At 37.9% G+C, this 24,296-nt stretch overlaps 1 protein-coding gene and 1 non-coding gene across 3 annotated transcripts in view; both read right to left on the bottom strand.

Annotated features, from left to right (window-relative positions):
* The window catches only part of POLA1 (DNA polymerase alpha 1, catalytic subunit), a 193,260-nt gene that overhangs the window by 159,188 nt on the left and 9,776 nt on the right, over positions 1–24,296 (bottom strand). For both annotated transcript variants that reach the window (XM_027688900.1, XM_027688901.1), the window contains exons 11-24: positions 21,648–21,760; positions 21,070–21,186; positions 14,127–14,201; positions 12,853–12,991; positions 9,708–9,868; positions 8,480–8,564; positions 7,583–7,644; positions 6,749–6,838; positions 5,089–5,205; positions 4,209–4,384; positions 3,677–3,806; positions 3,226–3,345; positions 2,041–2,137; positions 1,404–1,528 (exon numbers count right to left, since the gene is read on the bottom strand). In XM_027688900.1, the coding sequence (XP_027544701.1) occupies positions 1,404–1,528; positions 2,041–2,137; positions 3,226–3,345; positions 3,677–3,806; positions 4,209–4,384; positions 5,089–5,205; positions 6,749–6,838; positions 7,583–7,644; positions 8,480–8,564; positions 9,708–9,868; positions 12,853–12,991; positions 14,127–14,201; positions 21,070–21,186; positions 21,648–21,760 (1,607 nt within the window). The remainder of the gene's footprint in view (positions 1–1,403; positions 1,529–2,040; positions 2,138–3,225; positions 3,346–3,676; positions 3,807–4,208; positions 4,385–5,088; positions 5,206–6,748; positions 6,839–7,582; positions 7,645–8,479; positions 8,565–9,707; positions 9,869–12,852; positions 12,992–14,126; positions 14,202–21,069; positions 21,187–21,647; positions 21,761–24,296) is intronic.
* Positions 1,691–1,822, bottom strand: LOC113970382. The gene has a single exon (XR_003535161.1).

The raw sequence follows: 24,296 nt of genomic DNA, 5'->3' as shown, positions 1-24,296 counted from the left end.
ACAGACAGATAGACAGACAGATAGACAGACAGATAGACAGACAGATAAAAAAATATAAAGAAGCAATTCTTTCCGTGCTGAAAAAAATCCACCCCTTTTTATTATCACGTAAGTACTTTTGGTGTTCAGAACTGTCAAATGGGGCACATGCTCTGTGGAACTGATACTTTGAATGATATAACTGACAAAAGAGAAATCCACCATAGCAACAGAACAAAAACTCCACCCCAAGCAACTTTTGATTATAGCAAAACAACAATTTAGGAGAAAGCACATATTCTTCTTTTTCTTAGCATAACTGAAGAAATGGTTGATCAGCGAAAATGGAAAGAAATTTCAAACACAATGGAAGAGACAGAAATGTACAAAGAAGGGCAACAGAGACATTATGAGGTCGGCAAGTTTAGTAAAGCAGTCTGGGAAGAACTGTAACAAGAAATTACACCAAAGACTCATTAAATATCGTACAGTGATAGAAACCAAAATGAGCTGCTTCAGCTTGAAGCACACTTCAAAAAGCAGGGAAAATCCACAGAGAGCTTGGAGGAACTTACTGACAAAATTCTGCATACTTATCTCCTCCTCTCTGATACGGTACAGATATTTCAGTCATTATGGGACTAACTAATTCCAACCTGTGAGCTGATACCACTTAAAAATAAAAGCCTCAATGTTTAACCTTTAGACCTGACCAGCTCACTGCTTCAGTTTACAACACAGCTCCAACAACAACTGTTTCAGCACAGCTGAGGAAATGAGGATCTCCAGCCATGGATAAGCCAGAGCCAACACAGCTGTTTAGAAAACAGTGGAACTACACCTTCAGGTTGTGTTTAATACAGTTTAATGCTGTATTAAACAGCATGAATGTTTGTGAAGCTAGTACCACAGCTGACAGACATAATATCACCCCCCAAGACACACATATAATTTTCCTGATGTCTAATAAGGCTTGAGCTCCTATCATATTCTGTCCTGTAGACAGAACCATTAGACTTTTATCTGCCTCATTCAGGTATGTTTGCATGAATTCTGTGGCAACTAACTCTTGGAAGCTTCTACCAAGTTCGGATGAAACTGGTCAAGTGGCTCAGAAACTGCAAGGAGGACATGTGGCTGAAAAGCAAAAACTTGTTTCATGAGGTTACCAAGACTAGATGGGAGAGAACTTACCAAGATTCTATACGAGTATTACAGAAAGGAAGGTGAGAGACATTAAATATTGAAAAAGTCCCAACCCAAACTTAATATGATGCATGTCTAAATGAGAATCACTTTTTATGTGTGAGACGCGATAAAAAAATATTAAATAGTGGAAAAGAAGTTTTTTAAAGAGCTGATTCACAGAAAACACACTGAAGTTAAGATGGTGCAACTTAAGCCACAAGTTAAAGCACACAAACCTCGGCCCTTTTCTGTGCTTCTGATGACAGTCTCTGCACTGTGGTAAAGCAGATGTTAAACTCTTGGATGATCGATGGGTACAAGCTGTTGAAGTCGAGAAGCAAAATAAACTTGTCATAAAAACCTAAAACAGAGTTTAAAACAAAAGTCATAATTACTCAGTCACCGAAAGGACTCCATACAACTCCACAATTAATATGTAAGTGACAGTAATACACTGTACCACATTTCCATAATCTAAATCCCTTAAAGCAGGTGTTGAGATGCATCACTACTCATTACAGAAAGTTGTCAGAAGTGGAACGATCCAACCCCGTTAACTCACCAGAGTTGAACAGATAGCTTCTGTGTTAACTATAGGACACTTGTGCAGTTTTCCCCACAGAGAGGAGAAACTGAAAGAAAACTTATGTGTCCATTAGAAAATTTATACACATACACACAGTCATAATTCCTCAAAACCAGCAATTCCACAATCAATGTTGGGAATTTTGTTGTGTGCAATGACATCTCCCCCCAGTCCCGCAACCACCACACCAAACTCCCAGAAGATACACAGATTCCCCACTGCAATCTCTCTGCATTAATATAATCTACCTGTATCTTCACAGAAGAAAGAAAACTGCCACATCTTACCGACTTTGGGATCCAAGACTAAGCCCCCAGCATATGCTGCTTTCTTTTTCCCTATATTTGATTTATTCTGATCTTCAAGATCCTCATCTTCATCCACCTACATTTGGCATTTAAAAAAGTCATTATCTAGTCTCTAAGATTTCTATAATCTTAGACGAGTTATTTTTGGCAAATCAAATATGAATTTGGGAGCCAGTGCACAGAGTTCCTTTTAAAATACATGTAAAACATGGTGTTTTCATCATGATCCTTATTAAAGCTCTCTACATGTCAAAACAGCATTCAAACCAACTCTGATAGGAACAAACTGCTAATAAGAGATTACAAAGACCTTAAGGTATTGTCATCATGCAACATGGCACTAGTATGCATTTTCCAGCTGGTTGTAAAGGTCAACACTAGGAAAAAAAATCAATTCATGACCCAGAAGTCATATGATTGCCTAATTACAATGTTGTTTTTTGAAACAGAATGGCTGGGTTTTAATAAAACAAATAAAACCATTATTACTGACCTAAAAAGTATCCTATTATTTGTTATGTAGTAGTAAGATTTTTTCTATCAGTTGTTCAATTCTATTCTAAATCACTTAAAATTCCAGCTTTGATGAAACAATACAATCAAGAAAACTTATTGCTTTGGAATTTGCTGTTGAACTTATATAAAAGTAAAACTAAGAAGCAAAATACAGTGCAATACAAGTACTTTCTCAAATTTTAATTTGTTCACTAACAAAACAAATGGATATTTCCATAAATATTATTTACACTGGTATTACTCAAAGGAATTTCTTTTGATACCTTTGGATATTTTACCCATATAACAAATTATACTTGAAATACTGTTCCTCATCAAAATAATTTTAAGTGCATATATTAAGCAACACAGATTATCTTCTTTACTGTTTCCCTACACAGTCAAGTACTGGGCTTATTTTAATTTTAAACTAACAGAACAATTGAGTTTCCATAGATCTGTAACACAACAGAAAAGCTGTTACACTGTCCCACTCTCATTATCAAGTCAACAAAAAAAAAGTATTTCAACTAAGCATATGCTGTAACATTAAGTTGTATCTCACGTATGTTTGGGGTTCTTTGTGCTCTCACAGAACAGTAATACAAAAAAGATAGATTTTTTTAATTTTTTAATAAAAATCCTTGGAAGGAGAAAAACTGGACCCACCAGCTTCTGCAGAGGTTTTTTAAAAACTTGTTTGTCTGGCACTATGTAGTCCTTTTCATGGAATGCATGAAGCAGCAGGAACTCATTACGTTCAGATCGTCCTCCCATCATTGTCCTCGACTAAAGAGAGGGGTGAAAAAAGAACTCAAAGCAAAGCAGAGAAATCACTGACATAGTAAAGCAGACTAGGCAATGTCCTTGAACTATTTAAGTTCACTCAACATTCTGTATCACCACCATGCACAAAACTCAAACGTGGTATTTTCAAGAAAGTTTTAAGTTATTACCTGATTAGAACATTGAACTCTCCCACTCGTCACAGAAAAAAATTTATAGCATCATATATTCTTAACTAGTGTTTAGAAATTAAGCCTAGCAAATTAAACACAGAAAACATGGAACTGTTTGGAGGAGGGGAAAGGAAGGAGGGCAGAAAGTAATGAAAATGTACCATGACATTCCCAGAGATGTTTGTTATCTGAAGAGCCAGTGGCAGAACATTCAGCTCACACATGATCTGGAGAATGAACTTGGCATCTGTCCAGGTGTTTTCCAGCATGAACAGCAAGCGAGGAGAATCACTGAGAAAAGAAGGAGCATGGCCTAGCAAATCAGCCTCCTTTGTAGTAGTTTAGACCTATATGCTGTACAGAACACATGGTATCTGTAGCACACCAGTGCTGAATTATACAGCAAGCTCTTGTAATTGAAAAACCATCCCAAAACTCAAGCTTGCATAACCCATTAGTGTACCTATATCCATGTTCTGACAAATCAATTTGCTTCACACACAATAAACCACCACACACAAGTAGCTTGAAACATTGTAACATAATGTTACAATAGTATTTAGCCCTTCAAATACCAGTATGCTAAGTCAGCATCTACAGAATAAATGAAGTAAGCAAGCATAAAATTTTACGCTGGGAAACCAGATCTGCTACTTTCTAGTGGAGGATCGAAAACCCCAATCAGCAACATACCTGTACATATTTCGAATTTCCTCAGGTAGAATTGTTACCCTCTCTGTTTTCAAAATCTGATGGACCAGTTCAGACAAATGGTAACTTTTGCAACGAATTAATTCTTTGGCAGAAATTTCTACATCACAGATCATTCGACCGCAGGCAGCACTCCTTTCAGCAAACCCTCCTCGACCCTTAACCATATCACACAAGGAGAGAAAAACCCAAACAAAATTAAACGTACAAACATCAGCAAAAAAACCATCTAGCCACAATATATGTTTATAGGGCTCAGTCAAGTCAGTTGGTCACTAAATACTCTAATGCTCTACTAAATACTCAAGACTTACAATGATGCTCTAAAGGAATCCATGGTATCTTTCAGTATAAGAATGTTAAGAAATAGATACTGAACTCTCATTACTAGTTAGATTTCACCATCTTGGCCTCAAGGAATGATAGGAACACACAAGAACACAGCCACGTTCAGCACTTCAGTACTCCAAGCCTCACACATTGTCCTCTGAACAAATAAAGACTAAGAACTACAGAATTAACTTAGCAGCTCTCTATGGGATGATTCACCCATCAATCCAAACTGCATTTTCTCATTTTACAGTTACAGCAAAGACTGTTACAGTAAAGACTATTGCAATTAATCTGTCATTACCATCATCTAGCTAAGTAAACTAAATTAGCCTAACTTGAGAATCAGTTTAGCCTATTACTGTAATAAAAGTCATATAAACACTCAATTTCTGATCTGGGACACATGAAATTCAGCATGACCAACAGTCAAAATACGTCAGTGTCACATTTACAATTCCTCAGAAAAGTTAATTCATTTTTAATCACACACAACATAAAGGGGCTTAAAAGACTTAAGCGATCTTATTACCCCAAGCTTTGGCATGTTAGACCTCCTCAGTCGACCTATCTTGGACCAGTGAGGGACTTTGCACAAATTAATTCTTTGAAGCAGCACTTCCAAATCAAATCCATAAATATTATGACCCTTGAGGCAGAAAAAATAACAAAAAAGGTTACAACAAATGCAAATTGAAAGACTTACTTCCACACACTCAGTATTCCTTTGCCCTTTGAGGTTTTTTCCAACTAATTGATGGCATTATCTCTCTCGCAGAAAGCACTTTCTAAGAGAACATTCATCAACAGTACTCATCAGTCTTAACACTAACAATGCTGTTCAGTAGAATACCAAAATCAGCTCTATAACTGGCTCATAGCTTTATGCTTTGATAGCAGACATTAGGATTTAAAGCTTTCTAGAAAAAAACCACAACATTCTCCACAGAGCATATAAACTTAAGCTAAGAGTAATTCCTTTTGTCTCCATCCATGAAAGATGCAATAGTAACATCAAAATAATGTAATTTTTCCCTTTGACGTTACAATGGGCATAGCTGTTAAATCTGGACAGGAAGACCTTGCAACCAATATTTACATATCAAAGCACTCCAGCAGTATTTTAAACAATGCTAAGGACATTGATGACACTGGTCTGTAACCTGAGCTGAAAGCAAAATGCTACCCTGATGAACACGAGTCAGTCACCAGGAACTGCAGGTCCACTCTATCAGGTACCTCTGTGTAGTGCAAGACTGTGCTATAGAAGCAACTCCTTAAAACGAGCAGCAGCATTTCAACAGCATTAATTAAACCAGGTGCAAATTAAACTGCACTAACGCAGCTCTGCTGTTTTCAGGATAGAAGATCTCACACCCCTACTATTGGCATCCTCAATTTTAAACCACTGACTGCAGAGTTCCCCCCAATTCCTTCCCATAACCACCAGGAAGCTTAGGTCATAATGCAAATACTGGATACCAGCTGCAGTGAGCTGAAAACATCAGGAATCTGACTGCTCTTTTCATCATATTCCCACCACATAATCATTTGTATTTACCTACAGAAGAATAACAAGTTGTGTGTAACCACCTCAGATTTATAACCAACTTCAAATTGTCTTCAAAACTTTAGTAAGTGAAACTCAGGACTGTACAGTAATTAAAGATAACAAAAAGAGAAAATGAGTAATTGTAATAAATCCTCAGCTACACAGTAGAAAACATAAGATTGCTTATTAAAAAACTTTGCTCAGATCCCACAGATTTGTATAGGTTATCATTTTGATTTACAGCATAAACACAATCTAAATGGTAACACAAATTATATGAGCATCTGAACTGAAACAGACTCTGAAGTATACCAAGAGTTCCCATTTTTCTAGAAAATCAGAGGTTTTTTTGTCGTGTTTTGTCTTTCTGAGTAAAGAAAAAAATACTTGTTTCAGGTATTGTGGAAATACTGCCTATTTTAGCTATTACAGGAAATAATAGGATGTATAAAACACTGTCAGGGAAAATTCTGTATCATCTTTGTATCAAAATATACCTGCCGTCTTATAAGCAAACTCAATTCATAAGGCAGTCTAAGACAAACATTAAAAAACCTATAAGTGGACAAAAGAAAAAGAACAAAGCTGACCAACTGACAATATGCTTTAATTTAACTCTCAAAGTCTCAGAACTACTCACCACAACAACATCTGGGTCAATTTTGTGAATCTTCGCCAGGAAAAATCCCAGCAGTGTTCTCTCTGTTGCAGCGATTTCTATTTTAGCATTCTAAAAGGAGCAAGAGAGCACCTGATTTCAATGACCCAATAAGTTTAAAATGGAAACATCTCCTCTCCCCTACTAGTTACAAGACAATAATAAAGCACCACAGAGCTCTCCCTTTCATTCTATAATTCAAGGATTTTTTTTCTCACCCCCATAGACATAGAAAGCTTTTCTCAGAGGCTTTTTTCCATTCTACTTTTCTATGCAGGTGTCTAGTGATATTTTAAGAGCCTCCTAAGAATCAAGCACACCAGGAAAATGCTCCATATGCATCCTTCACTCACAGGCTTAAGATCACACTGAAACAGAGGCAAAACAAAAATAGCTAACTTTATTATTCTGTCAGCTCTTCCACTGCCCTTTAGAAAGCATGTCTTCTAAATTTTGACAGATTTTACTCTCCACGGAAAGATGAAACAAATCCTCCCAGTTTACTATGAGTGGAAAGTCAGGTATAAGGAAAATGAATCACAATGTTAGCCTCTTTGCAAAACCTTTCCAACCCTCCTAACTCCCCACCTATTTTAAGAGCACAATTAGCAGCAGTACTGAATCACACAGAGCACACAACTCTGTTTTTACAAGCAAAACAGAATAAATACCTGGATTTAGGTTTGCAAAGTGGAAAAACCAATAAAATAACCATGCCATTCCTTTGAATACTTCTCTTCACAACTTGCCAAAAGCACCATGAAGTTCATAATCTATAAGGTGCTGCAATCAGAAGGCTAAAAAAAACGAAATTACCTTCTTTTTAATAGCTTCTTTGAAGTCATAAGGAAAAATGCAATCGTTCGGTTTGGAAACAGCTGCAAAAGAAGTGATATTTGTTCTTTCATACAAGTTCTTCATTGTACCCTCCCAGTGAGCACCCATTCACAACAAAGGAAACCAAGAAAAACTGATCTCTAATTCTAAAAAGCTTCATATGAATACTTGGTTATCTAAAGACAGGTAATTAGTAAAGCATTAAACAGTCTTAATCAGCCATATCTGAGGTTATCATTGGAGATTATAACCACGGTCCACAGCTCCTGAAGAACTTCCTCTCATGAGCATTCAGCACTTCATCACTTCCAATCAGTGAATCTCAAGGTTTAGCTGATATTACTACAAGGACACTGCAGCAAGATTTTTATTTTCCTAAGAAAACTTGTTTAAACGTAATTGTGACATTTAAATTTTTAATTCTGTTCAGAAGAACTAAACTGAAAAATAACTGACAGTAAATAAATGGTCTACATTAATGGGTAGAGGAAGTAAAAAGACATACGATGAAGTAAAACCAATAAAAATTATAGGAAACTGTATAGAGTAGTGTTACTTTGCATCATCTCAAACTAAGATTTTTTTCAATTAAGTCTTGGATAAAAAGTCGGTAACCAGTGAAATTAAAAATGGGGAGAAAAGCCTGCCTGGGAGTTGAAACTTCATCACTTATCTACTCTAAGCCACTATTGTTGGAGTGACAGAGTGTAGTAAAAATTAAACACAAATAAATAAATAAATAAATAAATAAATAAATAAATAAATAAATAAATAAATAAACCCCTGCCCCACAACCAAGAAAACCAAAACACACACAAAAAATAAAAACCTCAGAATTATTTTTTTTTTTACTCATAAGCTGTTCCAAGTACATACCACAGAAGTGTGTCTGAAAAGGAGGCTGAGGTGCAGCCTTATCCAAAGGAAATTTCTGATGAACCAGAGCTGCAAGAGCCACAACCTGTACCAAGAAGACACATAATGCACAACTTCATAAATATGACTACTATCAATATTCATTTCTTCCTCCTTTTTTATAAGTTTCCTCATCTCTTTTCTCTTGTTTCCACAACAGATCTTTTTTAAATTAATTCCAATTACAAATACTTAAAAAGAAAAAAAGTTATCAATTGATCTCAAGAAAAATAAAGCAGACTTTCCTCCTAAATGATTATCTTAGAAATTTCAGATGCAAAATAATTCATTTGGAAAAACTTCTCCTATCAGTTTTTGCTCTGAATCTGAACAGATACCACAATTTAAAGGATTCCCTATGGAGAGCAGGGGAGATGTGAGCAGGGCAGAGAAGCCTTTCCTCAGGAAGGGCTGCCCCTAAGCAAGCAGTCAACATTGCCAAGCAGCCAAGAGGATTCAGCATTTGGAACCCATTAGCTTCACTGATGCTTCTGTTTGCTTTGCTGGCAGGATGTCCTGGATCCCCAGACACTGTTCAGGAAAATCCAACAGAAGACAAAGCAGACAGCCTTTAAAGCATCTTGGTAAGTAGAGTCCTGTTGGTTCCTTGGGTATGTCACGTTAAAAAAAAAAAAAGAAAAAAAGATAAATGTGCCTTAGTATGTATTGGGGTCTGCAATTCACAACTGAGAGTGGCCACCCACATCTCTCCTCCTTTCTGAGAAAAGGTCTCATAGTAGAATGGTAGGTGCTGTAAAATCAAGATCAAATTCTCATTTTAAACCGAATTTTATCAGCAGAAAAGCCCAGTCATTTTACCTAGAGCCTATGATTAACTCTACCAAAATAAATAAATAATACTTAAAAAAAAATAATCCATTAACAGGTGTTCTGAGACAGTCTTATAACTAAGAGGCACATCAGACAAAACAGAAGGCTTGAAAACATACGTAGGATCCACTGTCACAGTAAATATTCTCACCAAACAGGCCCCCTAACCCATAGTTGTCATGCTGGTGAAACCCCAGTAGAAATTTCTTTGAAAAGCCCGCAGCAGAGAAACTATATTCAACAGTAAATATATTTAAATGTGTTTTATCAGGTGAAGTTCCTCCAAGCCTTAGAAAACTTTTTAGTATACGCTGAAGAACAAAACAAAGCCAAACCAAAGTGAGAGCAGATTACTTACCTCATTCTGATGAGTCTTTGGGTTCTGAGTGGTTTTCATGCTGAAGGACATGACCACCAGAGGAGGAGGAGGAAGAGAAAGGTCTTTAGCCACATTGACCAAGCCAGGCTTCATGGCCACAGCCTCCACTTTACACCAGCTGACTGACTGATTCGAAGGCTCTGAAGAAATAACACAAGCCATCTTCATTCTTCTGGGAACCACAGAACTGCACAGAGCACATCCTTTCAATGTTTTGTCCTTGTGGGATAGTCCAAGACCCACACTAATCCTGTCCAATTTTTGGTAACTCCCTGGGCCCTGACTCCCCTGACAGCACAAGCTCTTTAACCATAAATAAGAGGGAATATTTGGATCGAGGTCAGGAAGATGCACAATGCAAAAAATACTTCAGGCAGTTTCACATAGTCATAGTAGAGAAAGGTATAAGCCAAGTGAGCATAACTCCACATAAATTAACGTATCACCTCTTAGCATCTAATCTTGTAGTCCATTCAAAGGGAGAAAGCTTCATAAAAAATTTAATTAGCACAAGTGAAATGAAAGACTGTTCAAGAAATCTCTCAAATGCTAGAGAAAAGGCAGCCACAGTGCTAATCAAGGGTTTTGATTGAATGAGAACAAGAACTTTTGACTGACTGAAATGCACCACATAATTAATTGTTTTAGATATAGTCCTTCCAAAACACAACTATGGAAATAAAGAGATCGCGGATTTTGTAAGAGAGTTCATCCAATCCTGGCAGTGTAAGGCATCCTAAAATGTAAGAGAGATCACAGAAAGCTCTTTAGATATAAAGTGTACAAGAGCTAAAAAATTGGATGGACAAAAAAAAGACATGTCCACCTTCCATTATCATTTGAGAATTTTTTGGCCTGTATTTCTTTGCTTGCTTTAAAAAACAAAAGGGATCACTCATAAAAGATGCTGATGAGGTAACTCACTACAGCAGAAAGCAGCAGAGGTTGTATTTCTGACAGATTAACCTTTTGAAGTCAGCTGTTGTTAGACCTACTTATCTTACTCCCTGAAAACTCTGACCCTCTCTAGAAATCCATGTATTTTATCTTCTCTCATTATCCTTGTTCTAAATGCAAACAGGTAGCTGACTAAAATATCTTCATATATAAAACACGGACGATCTCTCCAAAGGAAGACAGCCAATCAACTGCTTAAGACCTTTCTGCTTTGATCTCAAATATCTTAACACCCCGAGCTTCAACTAGCACTCTCTAAAGCAGTGGTCTCCAAAAGTGGGGTGCACAAGACAATCCACTGGGGTGTGGTAAGAAAATATTTTCTGTAACATTAACAAATAAAATACTTTAAAAGGTCATTATTTTATATAACTCATCCTTTTTAATTCCTATTTTTGTGTTTAATTTATAATATATATATATAACATATTTTTACAGTAGTATATGTATACAACCTATAAATAACTATCTATATATTGGGGGTAATGCTCGATTTTTTACTGACAGTGGTGTGCAAGACTGGAGATTGCTGCTGTAGAAAAGCTCTGGTGCCACCTAGCATTGATACTCAACTGCAAAGACAGCTTCATAATGAATACTGATGACAGGTTTTAAAGAAGTTGTGCAAGTCTTTTCAAATGGTTTGGGACTTGCTTACTCTAAACTTTCCAGGTGTATTTCTTATCCTCCATGGGAAGTGTGTAAGGGAAGCCACACAAGAAAGCAAGACTCTTCTGATAAACCAGACATCCCCACAAAAAACACACAACAACTTAAAAACAAGCAAACAAACAAAAAAAAAAACCAAACCAAAAACAACAAAACAAAACCAACAACCCAGCTCTGGGGTACAAAATCCAGTGCACTGACAACAGAAATTTGCATAAATATAACCAGTCAGCTTAACAGTCAGTTTTCAACAGAGTGGGCAGGACAGTTTTGAAATGAGCAATTCTGATACCAAGAGACAGAGACTGTCTCTGGAACCTGAAGGCTCTAACTGAGATATGAGAGAGGAAAAAAAGAGCTGCCTCAGATTGCCATTTAGCTCTGATATGGAATCAGTATCTGAGCTCAGGCAAGGTAGTTCTAAGGGGAGATAACACACATCAGCATTAATTAAAATTGAATATTGCCTGAACCATTGGTTATCATTTCCCTAACTTTTGGTATACTGGATATAAGGAACAAAACAGCTCTGGGCTCTTTTCATGTGAAGAAAGAAAAAGCCAAAGAAATACGAACTCAATTCTTGGGGAAAGTCTGCAGATGAAAACCCACCCTTAGGCCTTTAAAATCAGTATCAGAAAGTACACTAATGCTTGCCAATGTTGGGTGGAAAACCCATCACAGCTAATCCTTCTTTTGGCAGTCAGGGATTTGTCTTCTCTATTCCAGCTCCAAATCCTTAGTGGTATCAGCTCTGTCAGTGACTGAGCAAGCTGCAGAAGAGGAGAATCCTCCTAGTGTCAGTGTTCATATGGTCAATTCTGCACTGGAAGAGCCCCAAAGAGATTGCAATAATAGATGTAGCTTTTGTCCAGCATGATAAATATCCCTATGTTCTTGGGAATATGCAACACACATTGAATAAAGGGCTGTAACCAAGCCAAAATGAAGTGACATAACCACCCGTAAGTGGTACATGCCACTCATGAGGCAGAAAGGATTTAAAACTGAAAGAGCTCCACACCACAAACTTTTCCAAATGTCAGAAAAAAAACCCCAAACAACTGTAACACACAAAGAAGAAAGCCATCCAGCAGCAGTTTGTTCTTAAAAAGATACATCTGCAGAAAAAAAACACGGATCTTAAGTGATCAAGAGTAGAAAGATTAATAATTCCCTAGCCAACTAAGTTTAGTTTAGTTTTCATGGCATTAGGCTATGCACCAAAGAGCAGCTGCCAGGCACTGCACAGATCCCTCTCACTACCATTCAAAGTTATAATCTCATCTGTAGAGTGTACAACTTTATACGGATAGCTGTCACAAAAAAAGGAAGAATAAGTTCCAATTTGTACTAGATAATGAAAATTAAACCAATAAAATGCAAGGTTAATATACAAAATAATTCATCAGTAAAATTTAAATTTCCTCCTCCTCCCCCAATCTATAATTATATGCGTTTTCCAGCAACCAAGTATTTCGCACACAAACCACCATACGTGGATTTTTTATTTCCAGCCAGCACGGTCCTTTGATCTTCTGATTCATCAAGAGAAGTTCCAGGCTAGAGGTGTTAGTTCCAAACACATGTGAAAATGTTTGCCCTTTCAGATCTTGGGGAAGCCGAGGGTGTTCAGCCTAACAAGTGACAGAGAGCAGCGAGTCATTTCACCCCACAGAAGTCTTCAAGGTTGACACACCCTATTCAGACAGATCTTAACAAAAAACTACACAATACCTGAAACCACTGTCATTTCCCCCAAGCAAAGCCATAGCTTGTAATACCTGACAGTAATTGAAGAAGTTACACTGTAGGCTCAACTTAAAAATCAGGACAGTAATGAAAAAACACACTGAAGTTCTTCATCCATACTGGATACATCAGCCAAGACTACAGCAATGTTCAATGACCATTTTAATACAGAAACTGCTCATGCTGTAAACTTAATTAGACAGTTACAGCTGTAATCTTGTCGGACTTAGAATGACTGGTTAAAGTGTTCCTGCATAGCTAAAGAAGAATTTGAAACAGCTAGCAAATCTCTATGGGATGTTGCTTTTGCACCTAAAACCATTATTTAAAAATTATAAAAAATTATTTAGAAAGGCATTGTCCCAGCAACTAAGCCAACAGGTTCAAGACTGCTGAGCCTCTTACATTTGAAACCAAATTAAGTATTTTTGATAACAAAGAATAGCTACTGATGTTCTCACGGGAATTTTTCCATCTTCGCTGCTCACTTGTACAGGTCTTAACAAAAGTCTTTCTCACCCAGCTGCTATTTGCAAGCAAGCAGAATAACTGGCTATATTATGGACATCAATAGGTGATAAAAAATAAAGTAGGAAAATTTGGAATATAGATTGTGAAAAAAATCAATAAGCAAATTATAATCCAGGGAAAAGTTGGCAGAAATGCAGTAGTTGTAGGAAAAAAATTTTTCCCTCATGTTTCATTTACATAACTAGAGTGAACACTAACAAATCATCATGTTTATAGGTACCTGGTTTGTTATAGGAACTGTTTTGTTAAGGACTAACTGACATATAAAGAATAACAAAAAATAAAGTCACAAGTTTTGGTATTAACCTCTTTTTTTGTTGTTGTTATTATTACATGATAACAAGCAACTAAATGCACACTGCAAAAGAAGTACAGCCACTAGCTACTAAAGATCAAATCCTGCAAATTTTTTTTATTTAGTAAAACCATAAAATTCTTCATTAGATAAGAAAGCAAGTAATGGTATTTTGTCAGATTAATTGTACTCACCGAATATTTAACTTCTAAGTATTCAGATTTTGCTGGTACATCCGGAATCTCAAAAGCGTAATATTTTTCCACTTTCTATATGAAACAAAGATATTTTCAGTATCTCCCAACTGAAATAAAGATCAGCCAAAACATACATTTCAAATATCATGGCCTTGATCTTTTATTACCAGTTTTGCAACTCATTATAACCGGCTGAGGATACTAAGAATGTTTTAGTTCCTGTATTCAATCTCTGTATGTTTTTTTAGCATGAAAAGTTTCTACGGAATTGACTTACAAGTATACTAGCCAGTACAAAAAAAACCCATGGTGGCTAAGGAAACAGGAACATTCTTTAAATTCACAGGTTTCAGACACACTCATGAGAATTGGTGGCTGCAGACCTCCACAAAATCACAAAATGCCCGAAATAGAAAGGGACCTCCAGAGACTGTCAAGTCCAACCACCTACTCAGAGCTGGGTCAACTACAGTGGGTTGCTCAGGGCTCTCTCATGCCAGCTTTTGAATATCTCCAAGGATGGAGACTCCTCAGCCTCTCTGGGAAACCTGTGCCCATGTTTGATCTCCCTTACAGTAAAGCAGTGTTTTATGTTCTCATAGATTTGGAGTGTTTCAAATGGTACCTACTGCTCTTATCCTGTCTGCCAGAGTCATCTTTACTCATGCCCACCAAATGTTTGTAAACAACAATATCTGCACCACCAATCCCTCACCCTGAACCTTCTCCAGGCTGAGCAGTCCCACGTCTCTCAGCCTCTCCTCACATAACAGATGCTCCAGGCCTTGTAATTACCTTTGTGGTCCTACTCTGGACTTGCTCCCCTAAGCGCACGTATTTCTCACACTGGGGAGCTCAGCTGAACACAGTGATCCCCAAGTGCTCACCAGGGATGCAAAAGGAAAAGGACCAAATCCTGAACTTGCTGGCACTGCCTCACACAGCCCAGAGAGACCAAGGCCATCTCTGCTGCAAGGGTGCATTGCTGGCTCTTGTCCAACCTCATGTCTAGCAAGATCAACATGTCCTTCACCCCAAAGGTGCCTTCCAGCCAGTCAGCCACCAACATCTACTGGTGCCTGAGGTTTTTCCAGTCCTGGCACAGGACTTTTTCCCTTTTTTTGAACTTGATGGGATTCCTGTAGATCAGGAATGTCAAACAGTTTGTCGAAGTTCCTTTGAATGGCAGCACATTCATATGGTGTATCAACTACTTCTCCTGGTTTTGTACTGTCTGCAGACTTGTTGAGTGTGTACTCTGCCATCATCCAAATCATTAACACAGATGCTAAGCAGGACTGGATCCAGTATCGACCCTTGGGGTGCACCACCAGCGACTGGCCTCCACCTGGACTTTGTGCAACCTTTGAGCCCAGCAGTGCAGCCAGTTTTCAGTCCACCCCACTGTCCAGTTACCTATCCCACACGTCACCAGTTTGTCCGTGAGGATGCTATGGCAGAGAGCACTGAAAGCCTTACTAAAGTCAAGATAAACAACAGTCACTGCTCTCCCCTTGTCCACCAAGCCAGTCCATCTCTTCACAGAAGGCTACCAGCTTGGTGAAGCGTGATTTCCCCTTTGTAAATCCACATGGAACACTCCCAAGCATGTTGCGACACTGGTTAGCTCCCTCCGCACTCATGAGTGGATCCCACCAGGTCCCACGCGCCTTTGTCTGTCCAATTTGTTTACATGTGCCCTAAACTGATTCTTGAGGACAAGTCTTCTTTGCTTCAGGCTTTCCTTCTGGTCTCTTGGAGTCAGGTATTGCTAAAGGCTGGACTTAGCAGTAAAGACCAAGGCGAAGAAGACATTGAGTATCTTGGCCTTTCCATGACCTGTGTTACCACATCTCCCATCCCTTTCAGCAGCACCTCTTTCCTAGTCTGCCTGTACCTACAGAAGCCTTTCCTGCTGCTCTTTGTCACCCTCACAAGATTCAACTCCACAGGGGCTTTGGCTTTTCTTTCTTCACCATAAACGTCACCTCCATCAATCCGTCCTCTAATCCTGACCAGCTCTTTGCTCCCCTTCAGGCTGGGCTCTATGCATTCCCATTGCTCTAACACACAAAGGGACTCCCACCTCCTTGCCATCCCAGCCTGTCCTAACCACATCCTATCCCACCACATGTCTGTGATCCCAAATCAGATTGTACCCCTGTAACTGAACACAGCTCCTCCTTTTACACTGCATTCTTTAATGTGCCAGTACTTCAGAAAGGAACCCAAGAGAGATGATTTCCCAACCATCTGCCAGCTGTTTAATTTATTATATGCTTTGAGTAGAATAATTTCTATGACACTATTGTATTTTTCATTTTCAGTGACTTGGGTTTTACTAGAAAGTAGTCAAGTTTGTTTACACATCTCTAACAAAGACCATTAAAGGAGTTCAGTACAACTTTACTGGAAGTTAAGTATCACTTCTGCTTTCTTCAAGAATAATAATGATTTTCCACAACACACACAGCTTGTCAGTTTCTAAGAATAACTACCTTAATTTTTCAAACAATTATAGTACCCTGTGCAACAATGCTATAGCACCTGCTGAAATGCCATGCCCTACCCTGTAACAGGTACAAAACAGCTGCACTGCTGTTACGTATTACTGTTATTATGTTATGCCATAACTATGCTAGCACATTACTTCACTACAAGAATTTCTAGAGGCACCTTAAATTAAAAATCACATTTTTCACTGGAAAATGTACTATGTTCAGCACTTTATACACAAGACAGCACAATATACCACTAGAGAAAATTTGATGAGAAAAACCAAAGTCACCACAAATGGAAATAAAATTTACAAATTAACAAAACACATGCAGAGTTAGGTAAACTTGAAGTTATTTGGGATTGGGGTTGGATGGTTGGATTTTTTTTCCTTAAATTAATTGCATCAGCACCAGCTCCCTCAGGGCACTACAATCAGCAGCTAAGCTTGTTGCCTCAAATAATATTTTAGTTGTAAGGCTGCAAAGCCTGGGTAGGGGAGCTATAAATAGGAAGCAGGCAAATCCAGAAACTACTATGGCATCAGTAGTTACATGGAAGCAGAAGTGTAACATAACTTGGTAGGAGAGCACCGCTGTGAAGCCAGATCAGCATGGCAGATTAGCATGGAAACATAGATCTGAACTGTTGAGCCAAAGCAGCACCTCACACAAAGAGCAGATCAGAGCTGTAACATAATAGATGGCAATGCACTGCTTTTAGCACATATCACTGGTGCCCCCCTCCTTTTTTTCTAACTAAAAAAAAAAACAAACCAACAACCTCTCAGGCTTCAAACAAGTTCTTGTTGCAAACGCAAGCTGAACACAGTATAAAAATAGTCTGCTGCAGTGATTCATCTGCGTTATTCCACAGAGCTCAGCTCAATTACAGGACCGTCTGGTCACAACTGCAGTGAATGAATGCTTTGCTGCAGAGTAATCTGCCCTTCAAGTGGCCCTTCAGAGAGCAGAAATGAGCAGCAGTGATTAGCTGCTAAGTTCCTAAGTGGAGTAAGGCTGCTTTCAAATTGATTTGTGAAGACTTGCTAACTTGGCAGCAGTGCAACCCATTGAAGCTACAATTAGCAGCAGGTGCAGGAGGAAATGATATGGCTCAAGTGTATCTGTTCACAGGGACAAAGTTGGGTGCTGGCAAGGCCAAGATGCACAGGGAACAACTTGTCTCAGTGTACAAATATTGGCTCTCTGCATCATCACAAAAAGCGGTATTCTGAATAATGGAACGCTGGGTGCATGACAGGTATGTTAGTAACCTTCCTGGTTTCTAGCTAACGATGGAAGAAGAGTAGTTTCTCAGTTTCACAGTACTGTGCAAAAACTGAGACTTCATGTTACTCTGAATTACTCATGAGCACTCCCATCACCTGAGCAACATAGCCATTGGCTTTTTTAAAATCTTTCAAAACATCAACCTTTAACAACACAGTAGTGAACCACTGGCTGCACATCACAGAGCAGGGGAGTTCTTCTAAAGCACATTAGCTCTTAACAACACTCAGGCACAACTGTGTAGAGATCACATTTTGCAGCATTCATTTAGGTCAGTGGAACAAATAATTTTGAGAGCCCTGTACACCCCCGTGAAAACACATATGCAAGGCTTGTGTAACAACACATCTCTGGTGATATGATTGGAATGAAAAGGAAGATGATGACTCCTTATGAAAAACAGATTAATAAGGTATATAACCAGGCAAATTCAGGTATCTCAGAGACGAACAGAAGAAAAGGAGGACACGGAAATGGGACAACCCCACTACTTCCACAATTATCTTGCAGAGAACACAAAGCCTCCCTTGCTGCAGAGATGTAAGCCTGGCCAAATTTGGTGCCACTTGTTCACATCAATTTTGCGTAACCTGAAATATCTGAGTTACTGTAATACTTGAATAATCCTCCAAAAACCCCACCAACAGCCCTGTTCTGCTATCCTATCTTTTTCCTTATCCCCCGCATTACTAGTGCCATACTCTCCTACTAGCTCCAGTTCTCATTAAACCATTCCAGAAGGCAGTAAGTACTAAAATTAGCAGAAAATTACACAAGCAAAATAAAGCAAGATAGCTTTTATCCTCTTAGTAAAATTCAGTTTACTGAAGAGTCTGAAGAATTCAAACATAATTTGAATTCTTACAATTCAGAAACAATTCTGGCAGATTATTTCAGAGCTTCTCTGCACCCCAACTATCCTGCCTAATTTATTCATGAAGTAAAAATTGCAAATTTGCTCTTTTGCTAAAACTGTCCTTTAAATAGCTTTCTTGCTGCTCATCCCATTTTAATGTTTTTAAAGAGCAAACAGGTCTGATCATTATTCTTCACTTTACTAGCTAAAAAAATTAAACCTTTCATAGTTCTCTCTGGTGTAACAGATTCTCCTTTTGTCTCATCCTTCTATTACCATCTTTTGTACCTGTAGTCACTTGAGTTTATCTTTCCCCATGAGGGTGACCAAATGTTATAATATTCAAGGGAAAATCTGAACAGTGTCTTAGTGCTCCTACTTCCCTATTCCTGCCAGGGATCACTCCTGTGTTACACCCAAGGACCCCAGAAGCTCTGTAGTCATGTATCCCAACAAGACTGTTGGGTCTTTCACCCTGAGCTCTGTGTAAGCTCAGGAAAAATTTGACAGGTTTACCTTGATTTTTAAAAGCCATCTTTGAAGGTTAAACTATATTACTCTTATTACTTCATTCACATTATTCTTCCTTAGCACACCATGGAACAGATGGAAGTTTCCTAAGACTCTGTCAGCAGATGTGCATCTTTTTGGAGACCTTTCTCCCTCCTTCCATTTCTAGAGTACAAGTGTTTGCATCCTCTCTTTTAATGAAGAACTGCTTTTCTATGAGTTTTCTCCCTCATTCCTGAAAGGATCTTTGAACAATAAGCTATCAGAAACTTGTTCTTTATCTATTGTTAAATTCATTCTTTTCCAATCCGACGTGTAACTCAGTTATAATCACCCGTACAAGAGAAATAACAGCAAAAACTGAAAAAGCTAAATTGACATCACAGTTTTGAGAGAGAAAATAAGCTAGAACAAAGAAAAAGTTTTACAAAGTACTAATGTCACATTTTCCCTGAATTCTGTACATAACACACTAAGCTACAAGTTGCTGAAAATATGTCATGTCTTGCATGACTCTTCTGTTTGAGAAACACTGCTCACATTTTCACTTTAACACCTTTAACTTTCAGAATGACTCTAGCTTTGGCTTAGATGACCTCCTGAGGGCCTTTCCAACCTGAATTACCACACAAATTTGCCTTATTTCCCCCCTTTTATTTACATATTGTTAAATTCCATTCTTCCTGCATTTTTACTTGCCATCTAACTTCCTAATCAACTATTTAGAAGTGAATTCTGTGAAGTCACAACATTGCCAGGCTGGGAAAAGTTACAACTAATGAAAATCAGCTTTGCCAGACTAATGGCACATTACTTCAACAAATAGAAAAGTTTCTGAGCACACTCAGAACCAATCTTTTCCCCTAACTTGCATATTTGCAAGCTTTCCCCATCCAAGCTTCCCACCTCTGCCCTCCACCCCAAAAGACAAATGCTCTTTGCAAATGGACAATAAAGCTTTCTCCCACTAGCAAACTAATTCAGTCCAAATCTGCAACACAATCAGCAGTATCAGCTCTTTTCCTGCACTTATGACAACTATTACATTAATGTATGTGCAAAGTTTCCATTATAGCAATATTTTCTTTTTCCAGTGTTATTTTAAGGATCTGTTGAGCAAAGAGAGCCCAGTAAAAGAGCCCAGTAAAATAACACTGTTAAAACTACTGTACATAACTCTAAGACTAGAACAGTTTAACTTTCAAGACTGAATGACAACCCTCACAAGTTGCTGCCTCTTGCACAGCCACACTATGACAATCCATGCTCTGAACAGCATGCACTCTAAAAAGATAAATCAGCAAGGGTGAGAAGAAGGATGAGACATGCCAAGAGATAAACTTCAATAAAATATCTGTCCAAATGCAAAGACAGTCTCCTCCCAGTGTACTGAGTTATCTGCTGGACAACCCAATCATTCATTTTAAACTCTGACAGTATGAGCCGATACCCAGGCTTTAGGTATCAGAACTTTTATCTGTTCTGCATTCTCAAAAACAGTTCAGCAAGAGAGTCTGACATTCAACCCAGTTTTAAAGAAGGGAATAAATAAGTATTTTCAAAAGCATTATGGAACAATCATGTTGCAGATTTACTGCTCTTAAAGGAGTACAGATATCCAGGACGACACTGGGATGGCTTTTACAAGCAGGTACACTTACACATGTCAGGTGTTACATATTTGCATTTCAGTATAACCTCCCTCACTGGACAGTGTTTCAACAGCTTTCCCACCTTACCAACCACAACCATAGAAAACAACCAAAGAGGATGCTTGTAAACAAACCTTGGATTTGAACTTCATGATCTTATACTTTGGTGAAATGCTGTCATTAAATTCCTTGAAAACACTCATTATAGTCACCGGAGTCTCCATCTCTTTACCAGTAGACAGGTCAATTTCCTCAAAAACAGAAGTCAGGTTTTACAAATTAACAAAAAATGCCAGCAGACATTACCAGTAAGTTGAATTTTGCTTTGCTATTATGAATCATGTATCTCTTTGTTAATGAAAAACTACAATACAATCAGCCAAAACCCCCCAAATTTAGAAAACAGTATTTGAAACAGAATGTTTAAAAAGCATTAAGTTTTCTAATAATACTTTAAGATTACTTTATTTGCTAACAGCAAGTCTAAAGGTAACAATTTGTCTGCAGTTGTTGGCTGTGGCCAGGGGAAGCCACAATGCTCCACTTTGCATCTCAGGAGTGATATATTGCATACACTTTGTTTTTAACTTTACCATCTCCATCAGACAACACTGGCTTCAACAGTTCCCATAAACACACTGCTAGAACTCATAACCTGCCATAAGCAGAATGAAAGGTAGTTATGTTTGACTTGCTTAAAAGTCATACTTACTGTTTCACGTGGCAGTAGATAAACAGTTCTCTCAATATTTTTCACTGTCACACAACAGCTGACATAGGTGTTTGCAGATTCAATCCAAACTTTGCCAAACAAAAATACCACACCTAAGGAAAAAGGGTAAAGAATTCAGTATGTGATTCTTAATCATTCTTATTGTTGCTTAAAGCAGCTTATAATGTATTCTTGCAGAGAAACACAACCATTTCTGGTTTAGGTCCTTGAACAACAAATCTTTCTGATGCATCAGCACATTCTGAATTGTTTTAAACACCAGCTTTACAAAGAGACACCTGTATCACTCTTCATGTCTCTACCTCCATTGCTATAGTAACACCTGATCTGTAAAATTCAAAATGGCATCACACAGCCAGTCTCAAAATTCTGTTCTGATTTCCTTTCTACCTATAGTAGTTTGATAATCCCTGGGGAGAGGGAGGAAGGAGAGAGATGTCAGTGAAAGCTGAAAATTATCAGAATGCCTGTGCTGTCAATCAATCCTGTAACATGTTATCTACAATTTCTCATTCTTCAGCCAGACCAGTACATTAACTCCTCTTCCCTGGACTTCAGTACAATGGATCAAGACTGTACTACCAATAAAACCTGTAGAAATACATTCTGAAGACAACAACTAGAAGCTGATCAGCTGTAAAAAGTTTTCAAGTGACTGTTTTTAACAAATGAGGACACCAAAAGATGTATGACATCGCAAGAAATCCCAGATGCCAAGACAGCAGTTGTAACCAAGGGAGACACTCAGAAACCTTATACAGAGCAGGACTAGTGGCAATTAACTTCATTGTGGATCATGTCATTATTGTACATGCACGTCTCTGAGCCCAGAGAACTTGGCATTAGCACAAAATGCTGCAAACTGCAAACTAAATGATGTCAAACTTTAAAATAACATAGTATGAAGCCACCTGCCTTTCACATACAGTTTGTGAATTACGAGTACAAAAAACGTTCAAGTACAACTCAGAAATCTGGCTTCACCAGGTTCCATTCAAACTCCAAATAATTTAGAATTTATTTACATAGGAGACACCCTTCCTACAGTACACTACTACTGATGAAATCAGAAATATCAGCACTGAGATTGTCTTAGAAACACTGTTTCATGCATAGAAAATTTTGGAACCTGCATTTCTCCCTGGCCTGACAATGCATAAACAAGTCCTTGGTTAAGAGTCATAATTTATCTTTGCCATGAGATCTATCAGACATAAAGGCACCTTTTTTACTCCATTAGATCAAAGATAAATCAGTGAAGATGCACTAAGATGGATGACAAAGTTAAAGTGACAGGCTATAAAAAGTCATTTTCTGAGTGCTTGGAATAGATGTGAACAAGACTACTTTTGTCAAGGACAGAGAATGCTGAGGTTTTGAAGATGATGAGACCAAGGATACAAGATTCAGCTGAACAAAGTATCTTAAGAAATTTTAATACAGAGGCAATCTTGAAGATTTAGATAGTTTGAATAGAAGTATCTAGAAAGAGCTAAAATTGCAGATTTAAGTGACAGGGAAGACGAAGTTCTTGTTCCCAGCAATCTTTTTTTCTTGGTAAGGGATAAAAAAAAAAGCTCAGACAGGTTTGTATCATACAGAAGGATAAAACTATGAAAAAGACCACAAAATAGTAATTGGTTGCTTTAAGGCTGGCAATATCAAGAGCATGGAGTAGTTAACCTGTCAGAGAGGTGCATATGAGCAGGTGAGGTACAAAGAAGGACACATGACCCAGCATAAAAAGCTGTCTGGATTGCAAAGACAAACTTCAATCAACTCTAGCATGGACAAATAAGTGGTCTTAATATCCAGATTTCACAGAATCAGAGTAATTTAGAATGGAAGGAACCTTTTGAGATCACCCAGTTGAACGCTGACAAACGCATTACCACCCACACACACAGTAAAAGCAGTGCTAATGTCAAAGAGTTTGATTCAGAGACATTTCATGTAAAACCAAAAAAACAGAAGAGAGATTGGGCCCTATGCTCTGCAAGCCTGACTATGGAAAGAAGAAATAGGAGTCAAGCTTATAAATCAAACTCTGTGAGAAGAAAGATCATGCTACCAATGAACCAAAAGGTAAGCAAAGTCAAGACACATGGAAAATGTCTTGCAGAGGGGAAAAAAAGGGCAGGTTTTATTTGTTATTTCTTTAAAATGTTAATAGGATTACAATTCTCAAGTTCTCTGCCTAAGACCATAAAGGGAGTTATGAAAAGTAAGCCTCGAAAAACCATTAAGTTTGAAAGAGTCTTATGATTATGCTATAGTATTTACTCTTCAGGCAATGCATTTGACATCACAGCAAATGAGGCATAAACAAAGATCATGAACATGTTAAACAAAAAGCAGTATCAAAATTTTCCCTTCTACATTACTAATTGAAAACAGGTGCAGTCTTTATTATTCAATCCTGAAAAAGTCATAATGAGAAAAGAACACTCCTTGCATGCGAGGAACAGAAATCCTTTCATAATTATGTTCCATTCAGCAACCACTGACTTACAAGACAAAAAAAAAAAAGGAAAAATAACAATAGCGGGATCTTTAAAAGCAGCAATTTTATATTAGAGCCATTGATTTCATCAAGATATCTATGATTATTACCACTCCCATCACCAA

The sequence above is a fragment of the Neopelma chrysocephalum genome, unplaced genomic scaffold (genome assembly GCF_003984885.1).
Source record: "Neopelma chrysocephalum unplaced genomic scaffold, ASM398488v2 Primary Assembly neopelma1_76, whole genome shotgun sequence".
In the NCBI taxonomy this organism is placed as follows: Eukaryota; Metazoa; Chordata; class Aves; order Passeriformes; family Pipridae; genus Neopelma; species Neopelma chrysocephalum.
The sequence above is the reverse complement of the archived record's forward strand: the minus strand, read 5'-3'. Positions and strand labels throughout refer to the sequence as shown.